This window comes from Bactrocera oleae, chromosome 4 (genome assembly GCF_042242935.1).
Source record: "Bactrocera oleae isolate idBacOlea1 chromosome 4, idBacOlea1, whole genome shotgun sequence".
Classification (NCBI taxonomy): Eukaryota; Metazoa; Arthropoda; class Insecta; order Diptera; family Tephritidae; genus Bactrocera; species Bactrocera oleae.
The window spans coordinates 27,501,265-27,529,063 of NC_091538.1; the positions used below are offsets into that span (position 1 = coordinate 27,501,265).

Here is a 27,799-nt window from a genome sequence, read left to right on the forward strand (position 1 = left end):
AAATTTGGGAGATTACAATATTCGTTTAGGAGATATATATGTTAAACCTATTAGGGAGCGGAGTCACGCCCCCTTTTTAAACATTTTCAAACCACAGGTACCCCTCATTATTGCGATTCGTTGTACCAAGTTACGAGGTTTTGTATCTTAATTTACGGCTTAGTTATGGCAATTTATAAGTTTTCGTCCATTGCGTTTTATGCCACGCCCATCTACGAACTCGTCCTCACTTTTTTACGAAGGAGCACGTGTACCAAGTTTCATTAAGAAAGCTAAATTTTTACTCAAGTTATTGCTTGCACGGACAGACGGACGGACAGACAGACAGTAACTCGGATTTCAACTCGTCTCATCATTTTGATCATTTATACACGTATATGTATATAACCTTAATCTAAATCGATTTTTTTAGGTGATACATACAACCATTAGATGAACAAAACTATTATACTCTATAGCAACATGTTGCAAGAGTATAAAAAATGCGCGCCCGTTCCGAATTCACTACTTTTTTACAAATATCATTCGTTCGAAATGACATCAAGCGTTATTGCTGTGTGTATACATTTTTGGTAAAATATAAAAGTTTTATTTAAAGTTGAAATATTTTTGAAATTTACAATAAGTTTTATAAATTCAAAACTACTTCAGAACATCTTTCAAACAATTATTATATGCTAACATACACATAAAAAGTTCATAACTTTTTATAGTTAATATATTATATATTAAGCTGTTCCAAGGATAAAATAACGCAAACATATGATTTCAAAGTTGTCTTAACTTCTTCTCTATAAAGCTCGACCATATTTAATGAATAGTTAACTTGCTAACCGTTTTAGTTAAAATAGTAATATTCGATGTAAAATATTATAAAATTATCATTATCAATTTTGACTTTCCTGGTTAACAGTAAGTATGTTCAAACTGTAAACAATACATGTAGACATAAGAAACATCCGTTCCCACGACAGTCGGGTCTACGTAACCGGAACGGACCTAGATTTATTTCCGTCAAGGACTGTCAACTCGGCAGAATTCTACCGCTACAACATAAGAAACATAAATATTTGAGTATTTTTTTTAACTTGCTAATTTGTGGGATTTAATGAAATAGGTTGACGGATTAAATCGTACACTAGGTGTTTTTGGATTTCAATTTATTATGAGTATGTACCACCAAAATTTGCTAATATAGGCAGGATGACCTACCATTTATATTGATAATTTATTTTACCAAAGTTCCTGTCTTTATTTAGCAAAACACGGCTAGATTGTTAGGCGAGGTAAAAATATGACCTAATGTTGAAGAGTTGGCTCAATCGCCAGCCCAAATGTCACTTTTTTAATCTTTGCATAGCTTTTAATGGCAATTTTGCTATTAACTCATCGCAGTCTCGGGGTTTTATAGTTTATTGGTTGAAATTGTATTAAATTAAGGTTTACAAAAGAAATAAGATACTAAATATGATTATAATTTATTCAATGTTTAAAAAGGAATGTTAAATTCGTATGCAATATCAAGCATTGACCATTGCAAATTGCGAGAGTAAATGTTCGAGTAAACAAAAACAAATAAATCGTTACAAAAAGATACAAGAAGATTATTTGGTATACAGTATCACATTAGGGAGAGGCATCTGCAGTTTAAATTTTTTTTAAAAAGTGGGCGGGGTTCTCCTAAACTGCTAAAGCTGTAATAACAAAATTCACTAAAAACAAATACTTTTAGCACTTCTATCCACCGCGTGAAAATAGATGAAATCAGGTGACAAACCCGCCCACTCCACATATAACGGTACTGTTAAAAACTACTAAAAGCGCGATAAATCAAGCACGAGACATTAAATTTTATCTCTGGGATGGTATGAGATTCCTTTAAAGGAAGCGCGTTTAAAATTAGACAGTGGGCGTGGCACCGCCCACTTTTAGGTGAAACCCCATATCTTGGGATCTGCTTAACCGATTTCAACATAGTTTCTATGTTCTAGTGCGAAAATGGGCGAAATCGGATTACAACCACGCCTTTTTCCCATATAACACCAATTTAAATTCCATCTGGTTACTTTCACTTTCCGCTATGCAAACCAAGCAACAATTGTATCGGGGTAAAACTTCGTGTTAATAATGCGTTTCAAGTATGCCACCTTGTGACCAAAAATTGTCTAAATTGAACCAAAACTGTTGAAGCCCCTAGGTACTGATTTTGTGGACCCCAGTGCGTATAGTTGACTTTTTACCGAAAATATCGGTCAATGTGTAAGATATATAATTGAAATTCATATAACAAAATCAATAAAAGTATGTTTTTGTGTCAAAAAAGGGTTGAATCGGATCATTACTTCCTTTAATATACAATTTTTGACGTAATTTCCTTTGCAAGTTGCGAGAGTATTAAATGTTCGGTTACACCCGAACTTAGAACTTCCTTACTGGTTTATTTATCGTTTATAACCAAAAAAAACGTTTAATGCACGAGAAAAGCTCGACCCTCGAAAAAATGAAGGTACACTGGGGAGATTTTGTCTCACTATCTAACGATTGAACCTTGATTTTTTGATTTCAAATATGTACTCCTGCACCAAGTTATAAGCGGCACCGCAATCCAATTTTTTTTCAGACGCACTACCGAATAATTGCTGTCATTGCCGTATTTTTCAATTCTAATGTGAAAATTTTGTACAACATTCTTACAATTATTATGCTTAAATGTACCATTCGTTCTAATAAAAAGATTTTAACATGACTGTTTTTGCACCAATTAACGTAAAGTGTTTTCGTGACAATATGGTTCCGCGTTAAATATAAATGGAATCGGTTCATATCTTGATCTAATCCCATAATCTCAAATCAAAAATCTTGGTTATGTTTTCATTGCATCAGTTAGCGTTAGTGAGTTTGATTTTAATAATTCCTTGAGAATTGCGAATTTATGACTGTTCGGTTATTAACGAAATTAGCCCTTCCCTACTCAAAATTTTGTATTGCCTTTTACATAAATACCTTGTGACATCGAATTCTTTTAATAGCAGTGTAGGATGACAGATTGAATACAGATTGAATACACATATTTCAATCTGTCATCCTACATTACTAAGGATAATGATCCTGGGCCACCTTGCAAAGCAATTAATTTTATAACAATTTAATATTTTTTAAATATTTTGAAATTTCCAATATTAAGAAATTAAAAAAGGTTAGGTATAACGCATAGTAAGTATACGAGTAAAAAATAATTCAATCTAAATAAAGTATTTCTTGAAAAAAAATAAATGAAGCATATGACTATTATTTACTTGGACGAAAGGCCAAGTACAAACTCTGCTAACACAAAATTTATTTTATGTAGATACATATGTTTGTACCTTGTCCTTATAAAAATTAGTCTTTTCCATTTGATATTTGATGAAAAACTTAGTAATAAAGAAGTTTTGTAAAGTTTTCAGAAATGATACACTGAGGATACGTAAAAATGTGCTATACAGCTTTTTTAGTATCTCGTATTATTCTAGCAAATTGTTGTATTTTTTGTTTCGCCGCCTTAGATTTAATTCTCATTAATATTTAAAAAACAACTTCCTACTGATGACAGTTCATATTTTATATCAACTATTTATATTACTATACATATTATATTTAATTGAATGCGATGCAGACGTTTCGAAAAATGTACGACCCATTTAAGCAAACCTGAGGATTAGGCAAAGGCAAATTTACATACTGTTGATGTGGATAAGTTGTTTATCATAACTAAATTAGACAACTTACAAAAGTAATATAAAATAAACAAGTAAGGAAGGGTTAAGTTCGGATGTAACCGAACATTTTATACTCTCGCAAAGACAAATGGTATACTCGTTTGCGATTTCTTTGTGGATTGACTGATATTTTCGGTAGAAGGTCAATTATAGGCACTTAGGGGATTGAACAGTTTTGGTTCGGTTTAGAAAATTTTTGGTCACAAGGTGGCATACTTTGAACGCATTATTCGCGCAGAGTTTTAACCCGATACAATCATTGTTGCTTGAATTGCATACTGGAAAGTGAAAGAATCAGATGGAATTGAAATGGAGTTATATGGGAAATAGGCGTGGTTGTAATCCGATTTCGCCCATTTTCGCACTATAACATAGAAATATGAGAAGAATGTTACTTACCTAATTTGGTTGAAATTGGTTAAGCAGATCTCAAGATATTGGTTTTCACCTAAAAGTGGGCTGTGCCACGCCCACTGTCTAATTTTGAACGCGATTCCTACAAAGTCATCTCATACCATCCCAGAGATAAAATTTAAGGTCTCTGACGAACATTTGCTTCCAGTGAATTTTGTTATTAAAGCATTAGCGGTTTAGGAGATATGCACATTCAACCTATTAGGGGAGGGACCACGCCCACTTTAAAAAAATTTTCACTGCAGATGCCCTTCCCTATTGTGATCCTGTATACCAAATAAGAGTCTTGTATCTTGTTGTGGAGCTTAGTTATGGCAATTTATTTGTTTTTGAATAATGGCGTTTTGTGGGCGTGGCAGTGGTCCGATTACGCCCATCTGCAATACCAACCGTCTCACGGTACCATGAAACATGTCTACCAAGTTTCATAAAGATATTTCAATTTTTACTCAAGCACGGACGGACGGACGGAAAGACAGTCACCCGGATTTCAACTCGTCTCTTCATCCTGATCATTTATATATATATCACCCTATATCTAACTCGATTAGTTGTAGGTGATACAAACAACCGTTAGGTGAACAAAACTATTATACTCTGTAACAACAGGTTGCGAGAGTATAAAAATATATTTGATTTAAAAATAACTAATAACAGACTTAGTCATGAGGAAAAACGGATTTGAAAAATTGTTTAGGAACTCTTCGTTAATTATCCTAAAAGCATAAGGGATAAAATATTATTTACATATAGTAATTGATAACTTTCTTGTGATTTATGTGAATTAAAAATCATAATTTAAACTTATGTAAATTCATTTAGCTCGACATTTTTGAACATACTATTTATTGTCCTAACTCCTGATTTTGAATTAATATGTTCTAAATATAAAGAGTTTTTCGCATGAACTTTTATACAATAAAATAATATTAAAACATTCAACAAGATTTACTAAATTACAATGAATTCCGATAAATATAATCGATATTTATATTTTATAACATGATTTTTTACACGCATAAGGTTTGTGTGAAATTAGAAACCCACTATTTTATTTCAACATTTGTAAAATTAGTGCTTAAAAAAATGTTGTTGCTTTTTACAGAAGTTTTTCTAGTGTTTTAAACTAATTAGTAAGATTTGCGTTCTTTTGCGGTTTAAGTGTAAAGCATATACGCGTAAAAGAAACATGGCTGCAATTTTTTTAAACTTACCAAATTATTGATTCCATTCACTTCTATGGCAGTTCTTAAGCGTTGAGCAATTAATTCCAATAATCGGTTATACTTTGTATTCAATGTAGCCAAATTACTACGGTAGTATTCTGCTGCGCCAAGGTCGTTTTCAATTGGCAGAGTATCACTGCGAGGTGGTAAAAATGAAGGGGATACTTCTAATATCCAATCCAGGAATCGTTTACATTTACCATCATATATCTGATTTTTTAATCCAGTATGTTGCCACATATTGGCAGTTTATGTTATTTGTTATAAATTAAATTGGAGTTAACATGTTAGAATTAATATTGGGCATGGTTAGCATAAATATATTAGTAGTTAAATAAATTATTTATTTGTTTAACGTGTATGCAGACAAATTATTTACAGAAAACTCAAATGTGGAAACAAAAAACCAAAATGTATTAATACTGAATATCAAAGAACATGTTACTAATTTACGAGTGAGTTAAGAATGGAAAAACGTTGATACTTAATTTGGTAAATGACAAAATTCAGAGATTTGAAATTAACATATAATATATTGAACGATACTAATTACCTAAGAGGTGTATTTTCTAAACTCCTTTTTTTTCCTAAACAACAATTTGTTAGAATGTTGAAACCCAAAACATATATTGTTTAACACCTGTGACGGGGATATGGTCACCATACTACAGTTACTACGACCGAAAACCAGAGATACCAGCACTTTACTAAGTGAGCAATGTAGTATTTTGCTGATGACAATACTATCTTATTTCATTGTAGTATTCTACGAAACACAGCTAAGAAAGAAAAAATCTCGTACACCAAGGCACTTTAAAATATTCTGTCATATAGTGAATAGTGATTATTCATAAACTACTAAAAAATGGAATTTTAGATATTTTTCATGTATTTTTTTCCATAAATGACAAGGTTACGTACCGCCTTATTTTATAGCGAATTTTAAGGCGCACTTTAAGCCGTAGGTTCGTCTATCCGTCTTTGCAAGCTGTTACTAGAGTAAAACCAAAAAAAAACGTTAACCACCTAAGCTAAATATCCTTCACATATACAAATAATTTTTTACAAGAACTTTGATCGGTCAGATTGTATGGCAGCTATGCTACAGTTACAATATGAACAATTCCTTGGGAGATTGCACCGTGGCCTTGGACAATAGGCCAGACGGACATGGCTAAATCGACTTAATTTTCGTCGCTGATCATTTATGTATATACATGCCTTATAGGGTCTCTGATGTTTCCTTTTGGGTGTTACAAACATCGTGGTAATTAGCTCATCTTGATGAAACTTTGTGTTTCTTGGCACCATGACATGGTTCTTGGTTGGTATTACAGATGGGCGGAATCGGAATATTGCCACGCTCACAAAACGCCATTAATTGAAATTCTACAAAATGTCATAACTGAACTTTCTAATAAGACTTTTTATTTGGTACAACGAAAATTATTAGGGAAGGCCCTCCGCCGTTTTAAATTTAAAAAATAGTGGATGTGGCCCCGCCCCCTAATCGCTTTTATTTACATATCTCAAGCTAAATCACCTAAAATTGCTCAGGAAAAATCTTTTCGACACCTCATCCATGAAAAAAATGGATGAAATCGGATTAAATAATTACTTTGTGTGAAGCAATTCTTGGTTTTAAAATAATAATGTTATTCTATTTTCACATACCGACATAAAATGTCACCCATCCTCCTCATATGAAATTAAATAACAACTGGCACTTTGACGCCTTATATTATTGGGATGAATTATTGATTAATATTAAAAAAATGTTAGTACTATCTTTTTTTAATGCAAATAAAAGTTATTTAGTAGCGATCATTAAATTAAATGCTATAGAAAGAGTATTGTCTATTTGTATAACATGAAAATATGTAAAGTATATGTGCCGCCGTAAGTATATATTACCTTCGCTTCGCGTATTATACGTCCTCCGGCCACGTTCACATTTTCGATTTTAGGTTTTAGTTCTTTAGCAGCTTCCAATAATTTCTGGTTATTTTTGTGAATTGTTGAATAATTGAAGCGGAATTTATACAATCGAATTATTTTTTATATTTATGTGTTTTTGTTTTAAGATTACGTTCTATAATTTTTATATATGTATATGTATATTCATATATACATATACCATATTCATACATATATATATATATGTATATATTACATAAATAAATCACTAGTATATTACAATCTGTTTAATTAAAGTAAATATCAAATCCAAACGTGTCACATATTCGTGTATATACATACAATGTGCATAAGGTAAATAGAAACCATATTTTATAAATAGTTTATTTGACAAAATTCTATTAAAGACATAAATGTGTTGTCGAACGGTTTGTGTTGAAGAAAAATTTTTACGTGTATGATCTTTCAGGTATATGAATCCATGTTGGCTAAAATTTTCGGTTTTTTACTATCACCTTGCATACAAGTTTATCGTGTATTGCGTTATGTGCACACAATTGCTTATTTAGAAAATAAAGTCAAATTAAAAAAAAAAAAAAAAATTTAGAAATAATTTATTGCCTAAATGTAGTCAAATTAATTAAAAACCTATTCTAATAAATTTATATGAGGATTACAAAAAATGCAATTGCAATGACGTGTATGTCGAGAGGATTTAGCAACGAATCACTACTTTTATCCAATAACCCGTTCTCTTGACAATCATTCAGCTAAAGATTCTCAAACGGATATAATTTATGTTGCAAAAACAACAACTAGAATAAATATAATGTACGTCGAAAACTTGTCATTAATGTTGCCAAACAAACACCAATTTTGAAACCAACAAATTTATAGCTTTTATGTTTTTGCTTTATATAAAAGCAAACACACCACCGGTGTTCTCACTTGGAAAGGCAGAAAAGTTCATTCGCCTTTTGGAGGTAGTTCAAACTATATAGTAGTACCCCTCTCTACGATCGTAGAGTATTTAAATTTATATTACATATGTATATGTACCTTAAGATTTCAGGTGTCAAAAGTTAATAATTTTATTACGGTAAAAGAAATTTTTATTTATCTAAAATATTTTATTATTGGAGACTGGTAGTCCTAGAGCTGAATGAAGTTCACATTTGTATATATGTCATATGTATAAGTGTTTAGGGCAAGCAAGCAACAATCTTTAAACATTTAACATAATATGTATTTCCCAACAGTTTTACGGTTTCGGGATTCATGTAGAAAATCCACTGAGACTGCGATGTGAATTACACACAAATATTTTATTAATTTTTTAATTCGTGCGGTTTTCTAAGAGAGGGCTCTACTAGTATTTATTTCGCGACGTGTTTATCTGTGGCTATATTCCTTTCAAAGGTACTGTCATTTCGCGTCGTTTTCAGTAGATGTCATTTGTTTTAGCGTGAACAACAATTTGTTTCATTCATTTAAAAATGTCGAAATTTGTACCAGATAAAGTGTTTTTGCAGGGAGTCCTTCTTCATTACTTTAACATGAAGAAAAGTGCTACCGAAAGATATCGTATTTTACTGGAAACGGAGAATGTCCCGGACATCGACGCAGATGCATGCCAGACGCAAGAAGAACTTTGCAAAAGTATTAAGAGTTGATCAAGCAACCGTTTCCAGACGATTAAAATCATTAGGATTCAACCAGAAGCTTGGAAATTGGGTGCCTTATGAATTAAAGCCAAGAGACGTCGAGATCGTATGTGAAGCCCGGCCAACCATCGACATCCACGGCAAAGCCGAATATTAATGGTGCCAAGGTTATGTTATGTATTTGGTGGGACCACAGAGGTGTGCTCTATTATGAGCTAATGAAATCGGGTCAGACGATCAATGGGGACCTCTACCGAAAACAATTGATTCGTTTGGAAAAGGCCATCGCGGAATCAATAAAGTCTTAACTTTCGAAAAAAAACAGCACGAATTAATGCATACACCCACGCAACGAAGTAATGCATACAAAACTCAAAAATTATATACTTCCAATGTGGTTCATGTACGCCCGTAAATATTGCAGTCTGACAAAAACGTAGTTTTACATATATTAGGTTAATAAAAATTATCAAATTTACGACTTTTAAATCTGCATACACAAAATATAAGCCCAAATGTACATATGGTAAGGATAGTTTTCTGTCAATAATTATCTTTCTTAATTATAGAAGAGTTTGGTCAAAAGATTATTTCACAAAGTTCACATTCACATTCATATGCACATAGGTTAAAAATAAGATACATATTCTTGTATATTTATATTTACGAAACTATTTCCTTACACCACTTTACATTGTTAATACAAACTAAAATAATAAATTGTAATGTGTTAAGTGTAAACAAAATTACTGATATTACTACTTCTATCTACATGAAAAGTATTTTATCATTAAGAAATAAATCATTTAAAGTATGCTCTCCTTTCATATACAAATATAACATATAAATGTATATATGGGTATGTGAAATGTGACATTATAATACGAAAAAATGCCATTTATTTATACAAAATGCACTCAAATTGTACAAAATTATACAAAATTTAAATAAATCTAGTAAAAAACGTTGATGCTGCGTTGGCTCTAATGAAATTAGGAATTCTAAACCTATTATATGTAGGATATTAAACTAAACTGTTCACAATCGAATTTAACTCGATAACTCAAATTTTTTAAATGTTTAATGTACAAATCTACGAAAAAGAAATCATCGCGTTTTTCTCATATAATTAATTATATGTTATGTTATATTAATTTATGATAGAGTCAATCAAGCACTGCCGCATTATTTTAACTAGTCATGTTTAGATATCTTTTTTTCTCCAATAAAAATCATATGCGTTTGCATGTGTATGTAGGATAACAAGTTTTAAATTTCTTAGTGTGTACTCACATCTAATTCATACGCTGAAGTCGCAGTCGGTAGTTCAGATAGTTTTTCTGTTTGGCCATCTATCCAAGACTCTTCAACTTGAATACTTGATTGGAGACTTTTCAATAAACCGATTGCTGCTTCGCATGAGCGCATTCTAATTATAAAATAAAAATTATTATTAAAACAAAAGCAAAATTTAAACTCTTTTAATTACCTCTCAGCTATTGTATTACAAATAGTGACCCATCGTGTATTCAGTCTACCAATATTGGTATGAAGACTCTTTAAATCAGCCAAGACCTTAGTTGGAACTCCCATTCGACCTAATTGATCAGCTGCATCGTTCATTTTATCTATTTGTGGCTGATGTTGTGTAATTTGTTCTTGTATATCAGTCAATTGATTATACACTGTTTGAAGTCCTTCAACAAAAGATGGTAAAGCGGTATTAGCAGCCAATTTGCTTTCAATTTCGGAAATAAAGTTTTCATTTTCTTCTAATCCCATAAGGGACATATCTAACAACTTCAAACGGTCCTTATGTAAATCGCTTTGAGTATGTAATTCATTCCAAAGTTCAAGCAAATTATCGAGACTCTTTTTCAGAGCAGGAGTTTTGAGTGGAATATTTCTGAAAGTATTTTGAAGATGTTCTATTTCGGGATCAAGTTGTTTTAGACGACGTTCATAATCCTTCCGAATTTCCTGTACATGTTCTAAAGAATCCAAGTCGCGTGCCAATGGCGCTAAAATAATTTGATCTAATTCGCGAGCCATATCTTCCAACTTGGATTTAATACTTATACATTCTTCTGTGAAAATCCGGCTTGCTTGTTTGCTTTCCTCTGAAACATAATTATAAAATATGCAGATTTTGCTTTAAATATTTATTTACAAAAATTGAGTAACATTGAACCTTTATAATTTTTTCTATGAAAGAAGTGCTTCATGACTGCTGTAAATGTGTAAAACAACTGACTAATAGGTTATTAAAAACCAGAAAAATTTAGGTAATAAACTTTTACTCTTATAGCTGTAAATGTCTAATAACTGTGACACTTGATGTCATACAAAAGGTTTGCTTCTGCAGTGCAATTAGCAACTAGCTATCGGGAAGAAGAAGAGTACGACCTACTCTCACATAAAGCGGAACAACGAAGAACTAAAAAAAAACCGAACAACTAACAAAAATTGGCAAGGAAATATTTGAATGTTATTTTTATTAATGAAATCATATCAGCACTTGAAAAATAAGCAATCGAATTTTTATTTCACAATTCAAACTTATTAAAATGTTTAACAGCTGTTTCTTCACATGGCAGTAGCCATGGTGGAAACGAATGTGAATTTTAAATTGTAGTATATTTGTATTAAGAAAAAACAATTACTCAAACAACGTAACCATATAAAAAAAATACAATTATATTAGTTCAATTAAAGTCCAATACTCATTTGACCCAATGTAAATCTAGACTTGAATATATTTATACAGCCTTCTACAAACTTGGTCATACGCCCTCATATTTACAAAATTTTTATTAAATGTCCAGTATAGTTGATTTATTTCCAACTTCGTAATAATACTCACACAGCATTTATAACATTTTGGGCAATTTATACTCTCAATGCCTCCGAAATCAATTAGTGGAATGAAATGAGAATTGCGTTTATTTTATTAATTTTAAGTACTGCTGGTACACATACATAGGTACTTTGAATTTAAAATGCAATTATGCCCATGAATTATATTGATGATGTAATGCAAACATTATTAAGAGATATCTTTAATTAGTTACCATGAAAAAACAGTATTAGTACGGCGTAAATTATAAAAAAATTTAAAGTAAATGATATAGAAAAAAATTTAAATAGAAATATTACCTTCTGCATTAGCACGCTTTTCAAATTCATCAAATAATCGGTTTACTTCGTCCATTTCTCTCCTTAGACGTCTTAGCTGCGGATCATTTGAATCACCCTCACTAAGTAACTTTTCCGCGTCTTCATTTAACGCCCTGCGTATAGCGGATCGCTGATCAGAGCCCATGGCCAAAAATTGATCGAAGTCCCAGCTTTTTACAACACGTATGGTAGCAAAAATCATATTTTGACGAAGTCTCAAATGTTTTTTCTGCCATAAATTGACTGTACGATCAAATAATCGTTTTAATCGTTCAGCGGCTTCCACCCCTTCTTGGTCTGGTGGCGGTATTAGCAAACAAGCACTTGGAATTGAGGCTTCCTGACCAGTAGATGATCGTATTCTCCATTTAACGCGACCAGAGTTATCCAAAAGTAAACTTTTTTCTCCTTTTTCTAACTGAATGTGGCCTTGTTGTTTGTATGCACAAATTGCTTGAATAGTATATGGCTTGTTCACTGGTTGGCGTCGTTTGTTTAGTGGAATAATAAACAATGCCCGCTGCTGAAGATTAGATACAGTTTCGCCAAATGTATTCAACTCTTCTCTCAAATCTTGCATTCCACGTAAAAAATTTTCACCTTGATCCAAATTAAAATCCGATTGAGAATATTTACTGTTAAGAACATCATCACGTTTAATGAGCCACTGTTCAGCGTCTTTTATTTCGGTGAAAAATTGATGATATTCGGTAGCATGTTTAAGGTGAACCTCCAAACATAAAGTCAATTGTAGAAGCCATGCCCACTGCTGTTGCAAAACAGTTAAGTGTGCCTCGATACATTTGGAAGCGGGATGTTGTTGGTTGAGAAGTGATTCCCCTCTATCAAGTATAGTGGCAAATTGTATTTCGCGTTTTTCCAATTCCGTCATTAAATTCTAAACAAATAAAAAAGAATAGTACATAGCAGATTGTTACACAGAAAGACCTCCATCAATCATGACCATACTGATGGCATAAACAGTTATTGCAAAAATAGTTCAAAAACTTTCGATGTGTTACAATTCACCCCCGTCCGCACAAATTTTAATCTCTATTATACATATATCAAAAGATATTTTTCTGGTCACAAAGTAAAACCATCGAAATTTGTTCTTTCAGTTTTAGAGGAGACCACTTTAAATGTTTAGATTGATTTGTTTTTCAACAAATCACAATTTTTTTTGTAAATTATATGAAATATTAGTCACATAACATACTAATTTGGTGTTCTATCAATATCAGTATATTTAGAGCTACTGCTCTGAAAGTAATTTATGCTCTTGTTCCCACTATAAATTTGAAAATGATTATGAAATTAACTGAAGTTATGTTATTTACCTGTTTAACTGTTTACATTATCTATTAAAATAAGTCAAGTTATGCTGTTAATTTATAGCAACGAATATATCTTTTGTCTTTCATCAAAAAAGGGGGGAGATATTATTCCAAAATACACACCAAGTGACATTTCTTAACATGTTATTAATGAACGTGTGTATGTGTATATTCATTCAGCCAATTTCTTTTCTCATTTTACGATATTTATGTATATTGCATTTATAAAAATTAAGACACAACAAAACGAAAAAACAACATGTGTTAAATTATATCTAAACCTATGTATTTACATTTATTGTGAAACATAGGGTCGATCAAATTTAAAACACTTAGTAAGTCTTTTGGTTCATTGGAAATAAAAGGTTTTGTTACAATTTTCTAGTCTAGTTTTATAGAATTCGCACCTCGTTTTAAAACTTTCAGAATTTTAAATGGCTCTGATTCGTTCAGTGATGTTTTGTATTCTGTAACACCGAAATTATTTGGGAGTTTTTTCGATAGCTTATACCTAAAAAAAATAACATACTAACATTTCAAACCGATATCTCAAATAGTTTTTAAGTTACAGCCATTTAAATCAATCACCTATCAGTTAGTCAAAGAATTTGCTCGAGTGATAAGTCGATCCTATCGGTTTTTGATCTGATCAATTTAGTTATAGATTTATTGCACTCTTAGTAGTTTTTTAAAAAATTTCAACCCCAGGTGCAACTCATTATTGCGATTCGTTGTACCAAGTTACAGTTTTGTATCTTAATTTTCGGCTTAGTTATTACAATTTATAAGTTTCGATCAATGCATTTTGTGGGCGTAGCAGTGGTCCTTTTACGCCCATCTACGAACTCTTCCTAACTTTTTTACCAAGGAGCACGTGTACCAAGTTTCATTAAGATAGATCAAGTTTTACTCAAGTTATTGCTTGCACGGACAGACAGTAACTCGGATTTCAACTCGTCTCATCATCCTGATCATTTATATATGTATATATAACCTTATATCTAAATATATTATTATTTTTAGGTTATGCAAACAACCGTTAGATGAACAAAACTATTATACTCTGTAACAACATGTTGGAAGAGTATAATAATGTAATTAGCACTCCGCACGTCTATTCCTTCGTGCAACCTGTAACTGAAAGCTTTATTTGTTTCGCAATCATGAATTGTAAGATTAATCAATTGCATTTTTTAATAGCAAACTGAAGTTGTAAGATTAGGTGTTGATAAAACTTGCTGTAGGTAGGTAGGTAGGTAAAGTGGCTATCAAGAAACCCACGACCGATGGTTGCGATTCTTTTCCTATATAGTGCTGCGCAATCGCATAGAAGATGTTTAATGGTCTCCTCCTCTTCTCCTTCCTGACAGCTTCTACAATAGTCGTTATATGGCGTGCCAAGTCTACTTGCATGTCTACCTATTAGACAGTGGCCTGTTAGTACTCCTAACTTGCTGTAAATCAAATGTATATTTTTAATGCTTTGGTGTGTGTTATAACCTTTTTGTATTTGTGATCCTTTGCAACTTCCCTAATAGTGATTCGGAGATTTTAAAGAACAACTTTTTTCAAAATTCATTTTGACTTTACACCATATAGGTATATCGAGCCGTATATGACCGGTTGACTTTACCTAATACAAAAATTTCAAACTTCCGGTTGGCTTTATACCGTATACATTGGTCGATATGTATCTTAGCAAAATTAAGTGAATACATAATATAGGCTATACTATAGCTTAACACCAAAAAAAATTGTAGAATAGGTGCTCGAATTACCCAAGCTACTCACCGCATTGCATGTATATACATATGTATATGTAATATAATATAAGCTCTGGCACAGGTGGAGCATATTTTGCAGTCAAAATAAAAATATTTGCGTGTGTTTTGTTGTTGTACCATTTTTTCTTTCTCTAGTTGAATTTTTACCTATATACCCAATATATTACATTTAACCCTTTGATTTATTTTATATCATATGCTCGAAGTATATCTCATTTGAATTAAGCGAGAATATGACCTTTATAATAAGTTAATGAGATGCCAAACATGATTGTAATCAATTTGCGGTTTCGTCGAATAGTGAATTCTGAACTTATTTGCAACATCCATATACATAAAAAGTAAAGAAGGGTCAAGTTCGGGTGTAACCGAACATTTTATACTCTTGCAACTTGCAGGATCATAGCCGGCTAAATACCTTCAGGTGTTGGCAAAACTTTATATTAAAAAACGTAGAGAAAAAGTTCAACTTCATTGCTGAAAAAAATGGTGGATGAATTACAAACAAATTTGGTATCATATTAACTTTTTTGAAGGTCATAGACTCACTTAGTTCTATTACTATATTTTACTTCCCGTCAGCGGAAACTATACTAAAATCACTGGGTGCATAGAAATGGAAGAGTTGATTGCAATAATTTTTGACATTGCTCTGGTATACTTGAGAGCTTATTTTCAAGGAATTTGATAAATATTATATATAAATATAAACATATATATGGAGTAAAGTCAGCCAGACGTTTCAAAATCGTGAATATCAGTTATATTAGCAAGTTTTCACCCGATTTTATCCTGTGTACGCACTAAGACACGCACTCTTAATTTCATTAAAATATAGCACATTGGCCCATATATGTGGAATAAGGTCAACTGGAAGTTCGAAAATCTTTATAATAAGTATATGGGGGCTAAGGGAAGTATTGATCCGATTCAACCCATTTTGGACACATGGCTACCCACATATTATTAACAAAGAAACACTTTCCCCGATTTTCAATTATATATCTCACAGATTGAATGATATTTTCGGCAAAAAAAATCAGCCATACGTACTGGGGTTCACATATTTGGCATCTGAATCCTTGAAAAGTTATTTGCGCAAAGTTTTATCCATATACATTGATTGGTTTTTAATTTATATACTGGAAAGTGAAAGGCACAGATGGATTTTAAAATTTTGTTATATGGGAAATTGGCGTGGTTGTAATCCTCTTTCACCCTTTTTCGCACTATAACATAGAAATACGAAAAGAATGTTATGTACCGAATTTGGTTGAAATCGGTTAAGCAGTTACCAAGATATGGGTTTTCCCCTAAAAGTATGCGGTGCCACACCCACTGTCTAATTTTGAACCCGGTTCCTATAAAGTCATCTCATATCATCCAAGAGTTAAAATTTAATGACTCTGGCGTGGTCCCATCTGCAATACCAACCGTCTTACGGTACCAAGTTTCATAAACTTGAGATAAGTTACAGCTTGCACAGACGGATGAACGGATGGAGGGACAGACGGACAGACAATCACCCGGATTTCAACTCGTCTCTTCATCCTGATTATTTATATATACATATAAACCTATATCTAACTCGATTAGTTTTAGGTGATACAAACAACCGTTAGGTGAGCAAAACTATTATACTCTGTAGCAACAAGTTGCGAGACTATAAAAATTGCTACGAGCAAAAGTTCGCTGCCATGAAATTATTCTATAATTGACTGTATTTTGCAAATTTTTCACTCAAAATGTCTTCACTCAACTTACAGTAGAATTTATCCTGTGCAATTTCTTATTTCGAAATGAACAAAATCAATAAATTGAATATTTGAGTAATGTATGTACAGTTAGTATTATTATATAAGTCAGCGGGTGTATAAAATAATGCCGATATAATATGTATAAAATGCCGATGTATAAAATAATAAAAGTTCTGACTATCAAAATACCGAGAAATTAAAATATCGACAAATTAAAATACCGCCAAATCAAAATACCGCCAAATCAAAATGCCGACAAATGAATATTCATACAGAAAAAATGATAAAATAACAGGGTGTTCAGAATTCTTCCGTGTCGAACTACTTTGGCCGGCGTTCAAACAAAAAAAGTTCAGAGTTCTTTCGCGTCGAACTATTTTCTGGTCGAATCGAACTACTTTCTGCATTGGTTTTGTTAACTAAGACTTTACTTTACCTTTTGTGAAGATATTAACCATCAAAAAGCCCATCTACGGCTTTACAAAATGATTTTGTATTTTGAATTGTCGGTATTTTGATTTATCTGTATATTTGAATTTTGTCGGTATTTTGATGGGTCGGTGTTTACAAAATCAGCACTAAAAATATTTCACCGCCTTTCACCCTCCCAAATTATAAATACATAAAAACTTTGTTCAAAAAGTTTAACACTTTTTACTACCATAAAATCCTTTAAACACGACTTTAAAATATTTAATCTTGAAAAATTGTTGTTCGTTAACGTAGAATTGTCATAAGTTTATACGGCATTGACGTGTGGACTAAGAACAGGAGCAATGGGCAAGTGCTTAATAAACTTTCTTATATCCCAAGAATACTAAAGGGCATGACCAAATCAGTAATCCCTACCATTACGATCTTATCAGAACAAAATATAAAATCAGATGATTATAAAACATAGAGCAGCAATTAATTTTTGAAAAGTTTGAAATTTATATTCAGAATAAAATTTTTCGCTACAAAAAATAAACCCCGTTTGATTCTTTGAATTCCAAAAGATAATATTTAAAATAGGAAAAATTTAACATCTCCATAATTAAGTAGGTGATATAGGTATAAAGGTATCTTACCTCATTTCCGCTTCCAAACATCCGCTTGTATAATGTAAAAACGAAGCATTAAGTAGCAATTGCATATATTTGAATATCTTACCTCATAATAACGATGTACCGATGTTAAGTCCAAATGCTTGTCTGTCCAATCTCTAGTAATTTCAACAAGTTCTTTTTCATTTAGCCATTGCAATTCTGCGGAAGCTTCGGCTAAGAAATTTTGAAGAGAGTCAAGATCCGAAAGCCGTTTTGTTGAGTTGCTGAGCAGTTCTGCATATAATTTTTGTAGATGATTAAGGCGTTGCTGGTAAAGTTTTAATTCATCTCCAGAAAATTTTGATTGTTGGCGTTCATCGTTTAAAATGTTGGAATGGAATTGGTCAATTATTTTATGATCCTCTTGCTGGCTTCTATATTCATCTTTAACTGACAGTAGATCTGAACCATAATCTGCTACATGCAGCTGTTTCTAAAATACAGAATATAGCATAAGATGGTTATTTAAATGAAAAATATGAAATGTATATGACCAGAGTAGGCATTAAATATTATTATATAGGTTATTTATAGATATTTTATGTAACGATTAGAATGGTTGTAACGTCCTCAACATATATACTCCTTAGAAGAGTTTGTAAAGGGAGTCGCTGTGATCCCATTAGAAAGAGTGTTAGACTTCTGCAGAGAAGATGTGAGAAAGATAGAAGAGAGAGTTGTTTACCTTTGAACACATGTAACCATAAAATGATTAGAAAGTTGAAATTCTGTCTGATGGTAGTAGGAGTTTCAATACTCAAACTTCTCACATTGCAATTTTTAACTAAAAAAAATGTTAATAATTGTCGACCACTCATATAAATTGTGGTAAAGCTTTTCAGTAAACAAAGTTTTTCACCTCGTAGTGGCGCACCAATTTTTGTTTGATATCCCTAGAGTAACATCTTACATGGAATGTTTACTAGTATATTAAATAATTGAGATCAACATATCCCAGCCGGATAGCTAATTAGTATCCCTACTTGTTACACATGTAAACTTAAAATATCTCAGAGATTTACTGCGAAGTGTTACTCTAATGAAAAAAAATTAAACTTAAATTGTAAAGTAAGCTAAAAATAATCATTTATCTTATAAAATGGCCGTCAGTAAACATGAAATCGGTATTAGCGGAAAATGAAAAATCCTTTCTCTGACAATACTCAAAAATATTCCCGTTTTGAAATCATTCATGTCCACCGCTAATAATATTTGATTCGAATCGCTATCTGATGTACAATCTGAGACCGAAAGAAGGTCTTTTATTAATATGTATGCTTATACATAATTTTTTTTTTCAGTTTTTATTCTTCCTTGTTTAAATAAGTTGCAACAAACAGTGTTTTTGAAATCGTACATTAAATAGCCAAATTGGGATAAATTTAAAATACTGAATAAAAAAGGTTAAAGTTTACAATTAGTTCCACTATTTAAGCTTAGAAAGATATTAAAAGATTACACTAATCCACTTGATACACCAGGAGAATCGCAGGGATAATATGGCTTGCATTTACTTGTATGCTTATATGCATGCTTACTTATCATATTTATAACATTATGGACTGAAGAAAGACGCATTTGGGTGTAAATTACGTTTTGTTAATCCTCTTAAAATATCTGTGTTTTTTCCATAAACTCAATATTTATGACATTTTGTGTTTTATTCTTACGTTTTCCGCTATAAAATAAAGATAAATTTAATCGTAACAATAATATTAATTAATTTCTTAATTACATTTTAAATCTGTCAGCGATTATCTTCTTGCTTTGTTTCTGATAACACAACCGATAAAATTGGTTTCTGTGACACCCAAACCGATACAATTTCTGTTTCGAACGTCAAACCAACAATATCTGAATTCATCATACCTTTTATATTCTACAACACCCCTAATTAATATTATATTTTCGATAGCACATGACATTTTTTTTTACAATAAGATACACCTATGTTTAAATACCCCAATTACGGTTTTCAAATCTGCTCGGTTGAATTGAAGTTGAAGCAGTTTCAGTAATACGACTTTCACTATTTGGTGTTACCAACCTAAAAAATTAAGATTTGACAGATAATTAAACAGCTGAAATTTTTTAAACAAAAAATCAAAACAATTTAATTTAGTTATTGCTCACAAAAAGGTGAATAATTATTAAAATGAACATTAGTTTTAATTTATATTACGATGAAAAAATTGTTGGGACTAAAACTAATGTGCCGCGCGTAAGAAAATGTCTTCTTAATCACCCAAATCGACTCGAACTTCCTAACACCATGTAAGCCAAAGTTTTATTGACAATTAAATGACTTTTAAATAAATTTTATTGCAGATTCATAAGTTATTTTCATTTAAATGAGGAATCATTTTGTTTTTTACTAAATGAGATGAAGTAACATTATTAAAAACTCTCCATTTCCTCGCTGCCGGTAGTTATCAAGAATGCATTTTAAATGATTTTAACTTTGGGCTGAAGCAACATACGATATATATGGTTTTTACAAAACCTTCTTTCAAATATTATGAACACCACATTTGTGTGCTGTGGATAAAGTATTGAAGAGGCGCAAAGCGCTTAAAAAATTTATTTTACTCAAAATGTATATTCCTAGGAGTAGTAGATTGTATCGACTCTTAATGTTCCAAACACTTCCCACGGTTCCTTAATTTTATTTTAATGTTTCCAAATTGTTGCTTGTCTCGTCCAGTTTCGGGATTTTGCTCCATAAGCTCAACAAATTTTTCACCTATCTATGGATTTGTACATAATAACTATACTGTACATAATAAATTAGTTTGAAATTATAAATAACAGTTATTTTTTCCCATTTTCTATTAATATTTTTTCCAAATAAATTCATTAATGTTTAACTACAACTGCTTGCTAGCACTTAAAATTTTTTGATACTCATAGTCAACCCCACTGGCACAGAGTGGAAAACCGTAATACCAAAAAAAATTGAAGTTTGACAACACTTCAACCGAAATTTATTTTTTTTTTTACGGGTTGAGTTGAAAACCATAATACCGAATTTTAAAACTTCAACCAAAATGCAGTTGGGTTGAAAACCGTAATAAGGACTAAAAATTCACGATAGGAGTATTATTTTTATTATAACTTTACCGTTGATGTTAGTGTATAATACACTTACCAATTTTAATTGGCACCATTCTATGTGGTCCTGTAAATCACGGAAATGGGAATTCGTTTCAATCTGTCGCGATTCAATTATCGTGCGGGTTTGTCTTGTTACAGTTGTCTCATGTACTGGGTATTTTAATCCGGAAAGCTTTTGTACTAAGTTTGAGCTGAAAAGGGTCCGGAGACTCGTCCATCGTTCATGTAATTTGTTTACTTTACTTAGTAGTTCAGCACCATGGGTGTAGCGACCTTCATTAAGCACAAGGCAATCCTGATGCATATTCTGTAGAGGTTCTTCAAAATGTCGTATTTCTGTTTCTAAGGATTCGACAACATTTTTAGCATCAATTGGATGTAAGCGTTCAATACGTCGAGATTCTTCACTTATAAGTGCCTCCAAATCTGTTATTTTAAGTTCACTGTGTTTAATTTCCCTTTGCACTTTGTCCGAAAGTCGTTGCAGGCGCTCTAATCTTTCGAGCTCCTGCTGTAATATAAGTTCGCGATCAGATAACGCTGATTGCATACGATACCATGCTTTTTCTATAGCTTCAGGGCGAAGATCAGCTTCAACATCAATCTCACCTATGCTTTCAAAGTAACGCTCTAATTCGTTAAATATTTGTATAAGTTTTTGTTTTTCATTTTTACGCGCTAGCACTTCTTCATTACGGAAACAATGTAAATCGTTTAATAATCGCTTAATTTCAATCACTGTTGGGGGAATGGATCGTTCTTGTAAATAAGCGGTTTTTTCACGACACCAATAAATAAATTGATGAGCAAGATCTCGATATTCATGCACACGTCGCTGTGACTCCATATCAAATAAGGGATGAATCGAAGGAGGTTCCGGAAATACATCGTACAGGGATGATATATAAGTAATTAGAGATTTTTCGTCAGGTTCATTTGTATCAACATCTATAAAAAAAAAAAAAAAATTATGAAAAACGTGTTTTACATTTTATTTTGTATTATAAAATATGAAAGAAAACCCACTGTTTTCAAATATGACTTTTCATATAAAAAGCGTTTATGTTTTTTAAATTAAACACACCCAAATTAATGAAATGGCCAATCTAATTTGACAAAGTATTGAATTTTAATGAAACAACGTCTCTGGCATGTTTATGACGTTCGTTTAAGTTTTAATCAGAAATATAAGAAAAATAAATATATAACAAAAATTTAAGAACTTAAATAAATAAATGGAAATTTTTTTTTAATTATATGTTTTAACGATACACATAATCTATGGTTCCTGTACACTTTAGAACATCGCGAAAGCTTGTTTAAACTCAAGGTTTCAAAAATACAAGGGTTACTTGGCCACTCTGCTAACCCATTTATATGCATTTTAATGACAGCGGAAATTCATCAGATATATTTACACCCCTATTTCGTATCTATAATAGCGCGAGTATAGTCGACAGCAATATTTCAAAATTTACATGAGGAAATGTATATTTAAATTGCCGTTTTGCATATAGTTATTATCGATTACTATCAACAATGCGTTTTTAAGTACACGGGGTTCAGAATCCTTTTGCAAAATTCTGCTGTAGTATCCATAGCAAGAATACCGGCAACTACATATAATACTCATTATTGGTCTGACTTATACATAAGTTTATGGTCTTGCTTATATGATAATATAATATATGTTTTTTCAGTTACTTGCCCAATTTAAACAGTTTACTTCAAGTCAATAAATATATATTGGTTTTAAAATTAGTTTTATTTTCAGCAAAGGGAATGGAATACATATGCCACTCAAGTATAAGGTTACGTCACCAACCATATTGTGGCTTAGATGAAACAACTCGGATTATTTCAAGTATAAAAATAACATATCGTAAATTAGAACTTATATCAAATTCACATCGTTCTACTTTTTTTCTACAAGTATAGTTTTACCTTACAGTACTGTGATGATATAATTACATTGAATTAAAAAATTAAATAACTTCTTTTATCTACTTTTTAATCATACTAATTGGATATCTTCTATATACTTTGGTACATACAGTTGCGCATAAATTTAATTTAACATGCAGACCAAAAGTATTCTGCATTAAGCAATACTGTACAAAGGCGTTACAATGTCGAGGATTATTTGATTTACAGTTACTCTTAAATTTTGAACCCATATAGTATTCTTAATTTTTGTTCCAAAGTTAGTTCCATTTTGTTGCAATCATATGTTTTGACATCTAACGAGATAATTAAAATGCACAATTAACTTGAAAATTATAAATCAAAAATCAGAAATTTCGATGTTAAGACTTTTTCGTTTTTTTATTTTTTTGCAACATCTAATGTCAAGGTCAGAAAATAGCATTTCACCGGTACATGGCTTTTTGAGCTTCTTTGTAGTACGGACACGTTAATAAATAAAGTTAAAAATTGATGAATAAGTGAACAATTTGGTCAATTATTACTAAGTAAAAGCATTCGAAATGAAAATGTTTTTAATAACTAAATTTTTTATATTATATCCCGTTTTTTAAATTCAGTTATAAATAGAAAACATACATTTAAGTATGACAAAACGCACCACAATTGTGAATTTGTATAAAAAGGTGAAAACATACGCTCTTCGGCTAAAACAATCAGAGAATCTTTTACAGCAGTCCACAAGATTATAAAAAAAAGAGAATCGAATTGTACGAAAGTTTTTCATAAGAAACCCTAGAATTACATCAATATGTATTGATTACAGAATTATAAATATTTCTAAGTCTGCTAGGTTTTATTCCGCAACGAAAATTAAGGTAAGTTGTTGTTGTAACGGTTACCTAGTCCCCATTTGGGTGATAAATTCCAGATTCGTTGTCGTCGAGGTCATCTAACGGGAGGCCCAGGAAACGAGCTGTTTCGACGGGGTCGGACCATAGGAAGAAGGGTGTTAGATGAGTGGGGTTTGTTGGGCATGCAAAGAGGTGGTTAGTGTCATGCGGAGACTCATTGCACGCAGGACATGTGTTTGGTATGTCGGGGTCTATTCTGGATAAGTAGGAGTTTAACCTGCTACAGTATCCAGAATGAAGTTGCGCGAGGGTCACTCTGGTTTCGCGAGGCAACTCGAGCTCTACGTCTGCTCTGGGTGGTGGTTTGACTCGTATTACGCCATTCACTGAGGGGGAGTTTGTGAAGGTGTTGATGGCTCCACTGTGAATGGCGGTCAGTGCCTGTCTGAAGACCTCTTGATGTTCATAGGAGGCGGCTCCGCTACAGGCAGGCGACTGCTTGGAGAGGAGTTCGTTATGTTCCTTAACCGGAAGCATACGGGCCTCACTATGTAGGTGTTCGATTGAAGACATCAAGCAGGCGACCATATTGGGGCTGCGTAATTTAGGACTTGAGGATTTTGTTGCGGCTCTGTACTTTGGCAGTTATCGCGTTCGTGTGAGGAGTGAAAGAGCACAGACTGTCCAAAGTGACGCCTAAAATTTTAGGGTTATTGACTCTCGAAATTTTTGTGCTATCGACTGAAATATTCAGGACCAGTCTGTACTCCTTCGTCCAATTTTTAAAGGTAGTCGCTGTGGATTTAGTAGAAGAGAGTGTTAGGTTCCTTGCAGAGAAGAAGCGAGAAAGATCGGAGAGGTAGCTGTTTACTTTTGAACACATGCCATCGATTCCATTTCCCGACGTCAATATCGTACAGTCATCAGCGTACGAGGTCACTCAAATTCCCGCTGGTGGCTGGGGGAGTTTCGAAATATAAAAATCCCTGCGGAACCCCCTGTTTAATATTCCTAAGTTTGGAGTTTTGACCTCGAAACAGTACGGATGAATGGTAGTTCTTAGTCCGCTCAGGTAGTTCATAGTCCACCGCTTCAGCCCTGGAGGTAGTGTTGATTGTTCTAGGTCCTCAAGTAGCGTTGTGTGATTGACTGTGTCAAAAGCTTTTAACAAGTCCAACGCTACGAGGATCGTCCTTTTGCAGGGAGGCTTCTGGTTCAGGCCATGAACTATCTGGGCGTTTATGACGCTAAGCGCTGTGGTAGTACTGTGCACTTTTCGGATGCCATGCTGATGATCTGCTAGTCTCAGGTAGTGAGTGAATGACGGGAGTAACAAGGCCTCAAGTGTCTTCACTACTGGGGAAAGGAGAGTTATCGGGCGATAAGACCCCCCTTGGTTGGCGGGTTTCCCAGGTTTCAGTAGTGGGACCACTCTTCCGACTTTCCACACATCTGGTATTTGAAGAGAGGATATCGACAGGCTGAGGACCTTGGTGAGATAATTTACTATCGTTGGGCCTAGGTGTTTTAGCATCAGCATGCTTATTCCGTCAGGGCCAATAGATTTAGACGATTTGAAAGACACGATGGTGAAAGTAAGTGGTGCGCAGTCTTTTGGCATTTTGCGCAGCCGTCGGGTAACACGTCGTTTGGCCTTGTCAGTCGAAGGGTGCAGTGTAAATTGCCGGCTGAAATAGATCGCGCACTTCTTCGGGTCCGAGGAGGCACGGTGTTGTGCAATATGAATATCTTGGCCACTCGACTGGAGTGGCAGCGCAGTGCGCGAACATGGTGCAGGTTTCACAGCCGTTGAGGCAGATGTCGCATTATTGCGTTGACAGCATGGGGCCACGTAACTTATGGTCCACTCCCTATAAGTCTTAAGGCCTGAACAGGTCTTAAGATGGCTCCATCCATTGCATGTATTGCACCTAACCGAGGTGGAGTTTGGATGGAGCCTTTAAGCGCAAACGCAGCAGTAGAATTCCTCGGGGCCCGGGTTGGACTCGATGCCAGCACGGGTCAGGAGGATACAGAGCAACCCTGCTGCTAGGCGTTGCTCCAATGACAACAAACTTAATCTAGAACTTACCGATCCACACAGGGTTAGATCGCCGAAATAACAGCCCTTGGCCGGATAAAATCCGGGTCAATTCCGGTATCGCAGAACCGGCTGTTGTGGGAATTGTTGAGGACTTTGGTGAGATAGCTTACTTTACCATCAGCAAGTTTATTCCATCAGGGCCAATGGATTTGGACGATTTCGCCTTGTTGATGACACTCTGAACCTCTTCTCGGGTTAGACAAGGCCTTGAAAGTAGTCCAAAGCTTAATTACACCGGTGGAGAGGTTGCTGAAATTCAGATGCTCTACCCATTTTGTCCACTTATGTTGGTTTACCATTTGTGAAATCTCCAAATTGAGATTCCTTATTCGGGATCCCGGGGATCGGCATGGCGTAAGGTGTCACGCTCGTTGTCTGAAACAGCTGCTTTAACTGAAAAATTGGGGCTGAGTTTCGCGATTCTTGCAGCCGGTATGAAGCGTGAGGTAGCAGCAGCGATCACCTTGCGGAATTGAATTGAGATTTAGTTTCGTTAAAGTTAACAAAGGTACGGTTGTCCACAGAAATAAAGTCGGGAGGTTTTTCGATCGATATAATTGTGGGTAGATGGGCTGATGCGAGAGTTAGCATAGGTCGTCGGGTTATGCTATATTGGTTTACGGTCAGACTGGGAGTCATCCTGCCAGTGTGAGATCCTTAGGGCCGTGAGGGTTCATTATTTGCCACTCGGCCACTGGAGTGACGGGGCAGTGCGCGAACATGGTGCAGATTGCACGGCTGTTGAGGCGGTTATGCGTTGGCAGCATGGGGCCACATAACTTGTGGTCCACTCCCTATAAGTCTTAAGGCCTTCCAGGTCTTAAGAAGGCTCCTTCTATTGCATGTGTTGCACCTAACCGAGGTGGAGTTTGGATGGAGCCTTTTAGCGCAAACGCAGCAGTAGAATTCCTCGGGGCCCGGGTTGGACTCGATGCCAGCACGGGTTAGGAGGATACGGAGCAACCCTGCTGCTAGGTGTTGCTCCAATGACGACAAACTTAATCTAAAACTCACCAATCCAAACAGGGTTAGATCGCCGAAATAACCGGCTGTTGTGGGAATTGATTAAGGTAAGTTAACCGTCCTTGCCTACAATTTGTACACGCTTGCGGTTGAAGATATGTACGGTATGGTATCACGGAAAATTCCATATATATACTAGGTCAACTTGACCAAAGCCGAGGAAATTTTATGCAGACCATATCATAATTATTGGTTTGGGGTATTCGACAAACCATGTTCTCCAACTCTGACCACAAACCGTAGTCCAATGGATTCGAATCTAGACTTTCAGACAGCCAATCATTTGGAGCTTTTAAAACAGGAACTTTGCTTTTAAGAAACTGCTGGGTATGGGAAACATCCTTTGTATGCTGGAGCAGAATCTTGCTTTAAGCTTTACTGCTCTCCATCTAAGAGAGTATTGCTTAACGTCTTTTCAACGCCTTCTAAAACATCATGCTGGTATATTTTTGTCCGTTTTTACTGCTATTTTACAGAAGTGGAAAGATGTAACGCCTTTACAGGAGACTTCCCACCAAACAATTGCAGCAGCTATATGATGACCCCGTATTTAGAAATTATTACGGTATTATCGCTGTCTAAATAGGCTTCTCTTGAGCAAGCATGCGAATGCTGAATTCGCTTTTCAATACATTTGTAATAAGCCTCGGCTGGGATGG

The 27,799-nt window shown here is 33.7% G+C and overlaps 1 protein-coding gene across 32 annotated transcripts in view; it reads right to left on the reverse strand.

The window, feature by feature from the left end:
- The window catches only part of shot (dystonin-like protein short stop), a 155,025-nt gene that overhangs the window by 65,914 nt on the left and 61,312 nt on the right, over positions 1 to 27,799 (reverse strand). For 14 of the 32 annotated variants that reach the window (XM_036362135.2, XM_036362115.2, XM_036362113.2 and 11 more), the window contains 7 exons: positions 21,271 to 22,184; positions 18,187 to 18,555; positions 12,136 to 13,054; positions 10,469 to 11,099; positions 10,273 to 10,408; positions 7,313 to 7,396; positions 5,387 to 5,608 (listed from right to left, as the gene is read on the reverse strand). In XM_036362135.2, coding sequence (XP_036218028.2) covers positions 5,387 to 5,608; positions 7,313 to 7,396; positions 10,273 to 10,408; positions 10,469 to 11,099; positions 12,136 to 13,054; positions 18,187 to 18,555; positions 21,271 to 22,184 — 3,275 coding nt within the window. Of the gene's footprint in view, positions 1 to 5,386; positions 5,609 to 7,312; positions 7,397 to 10,272; positions 10,409 to 10,468; positions 11,100 to 12,135; positions 13,055 to 18,104; positions 18,129 to 18,186; positions 18,556 to 21,270; positions 22,185 to 27,799 lie in introns of all 32 variants that reach the window. The other 18 variants (XM_036362114.2, XM_036362111.2, XM_036362105.2 and 15 more) reach the window with 5 other exon arrangements.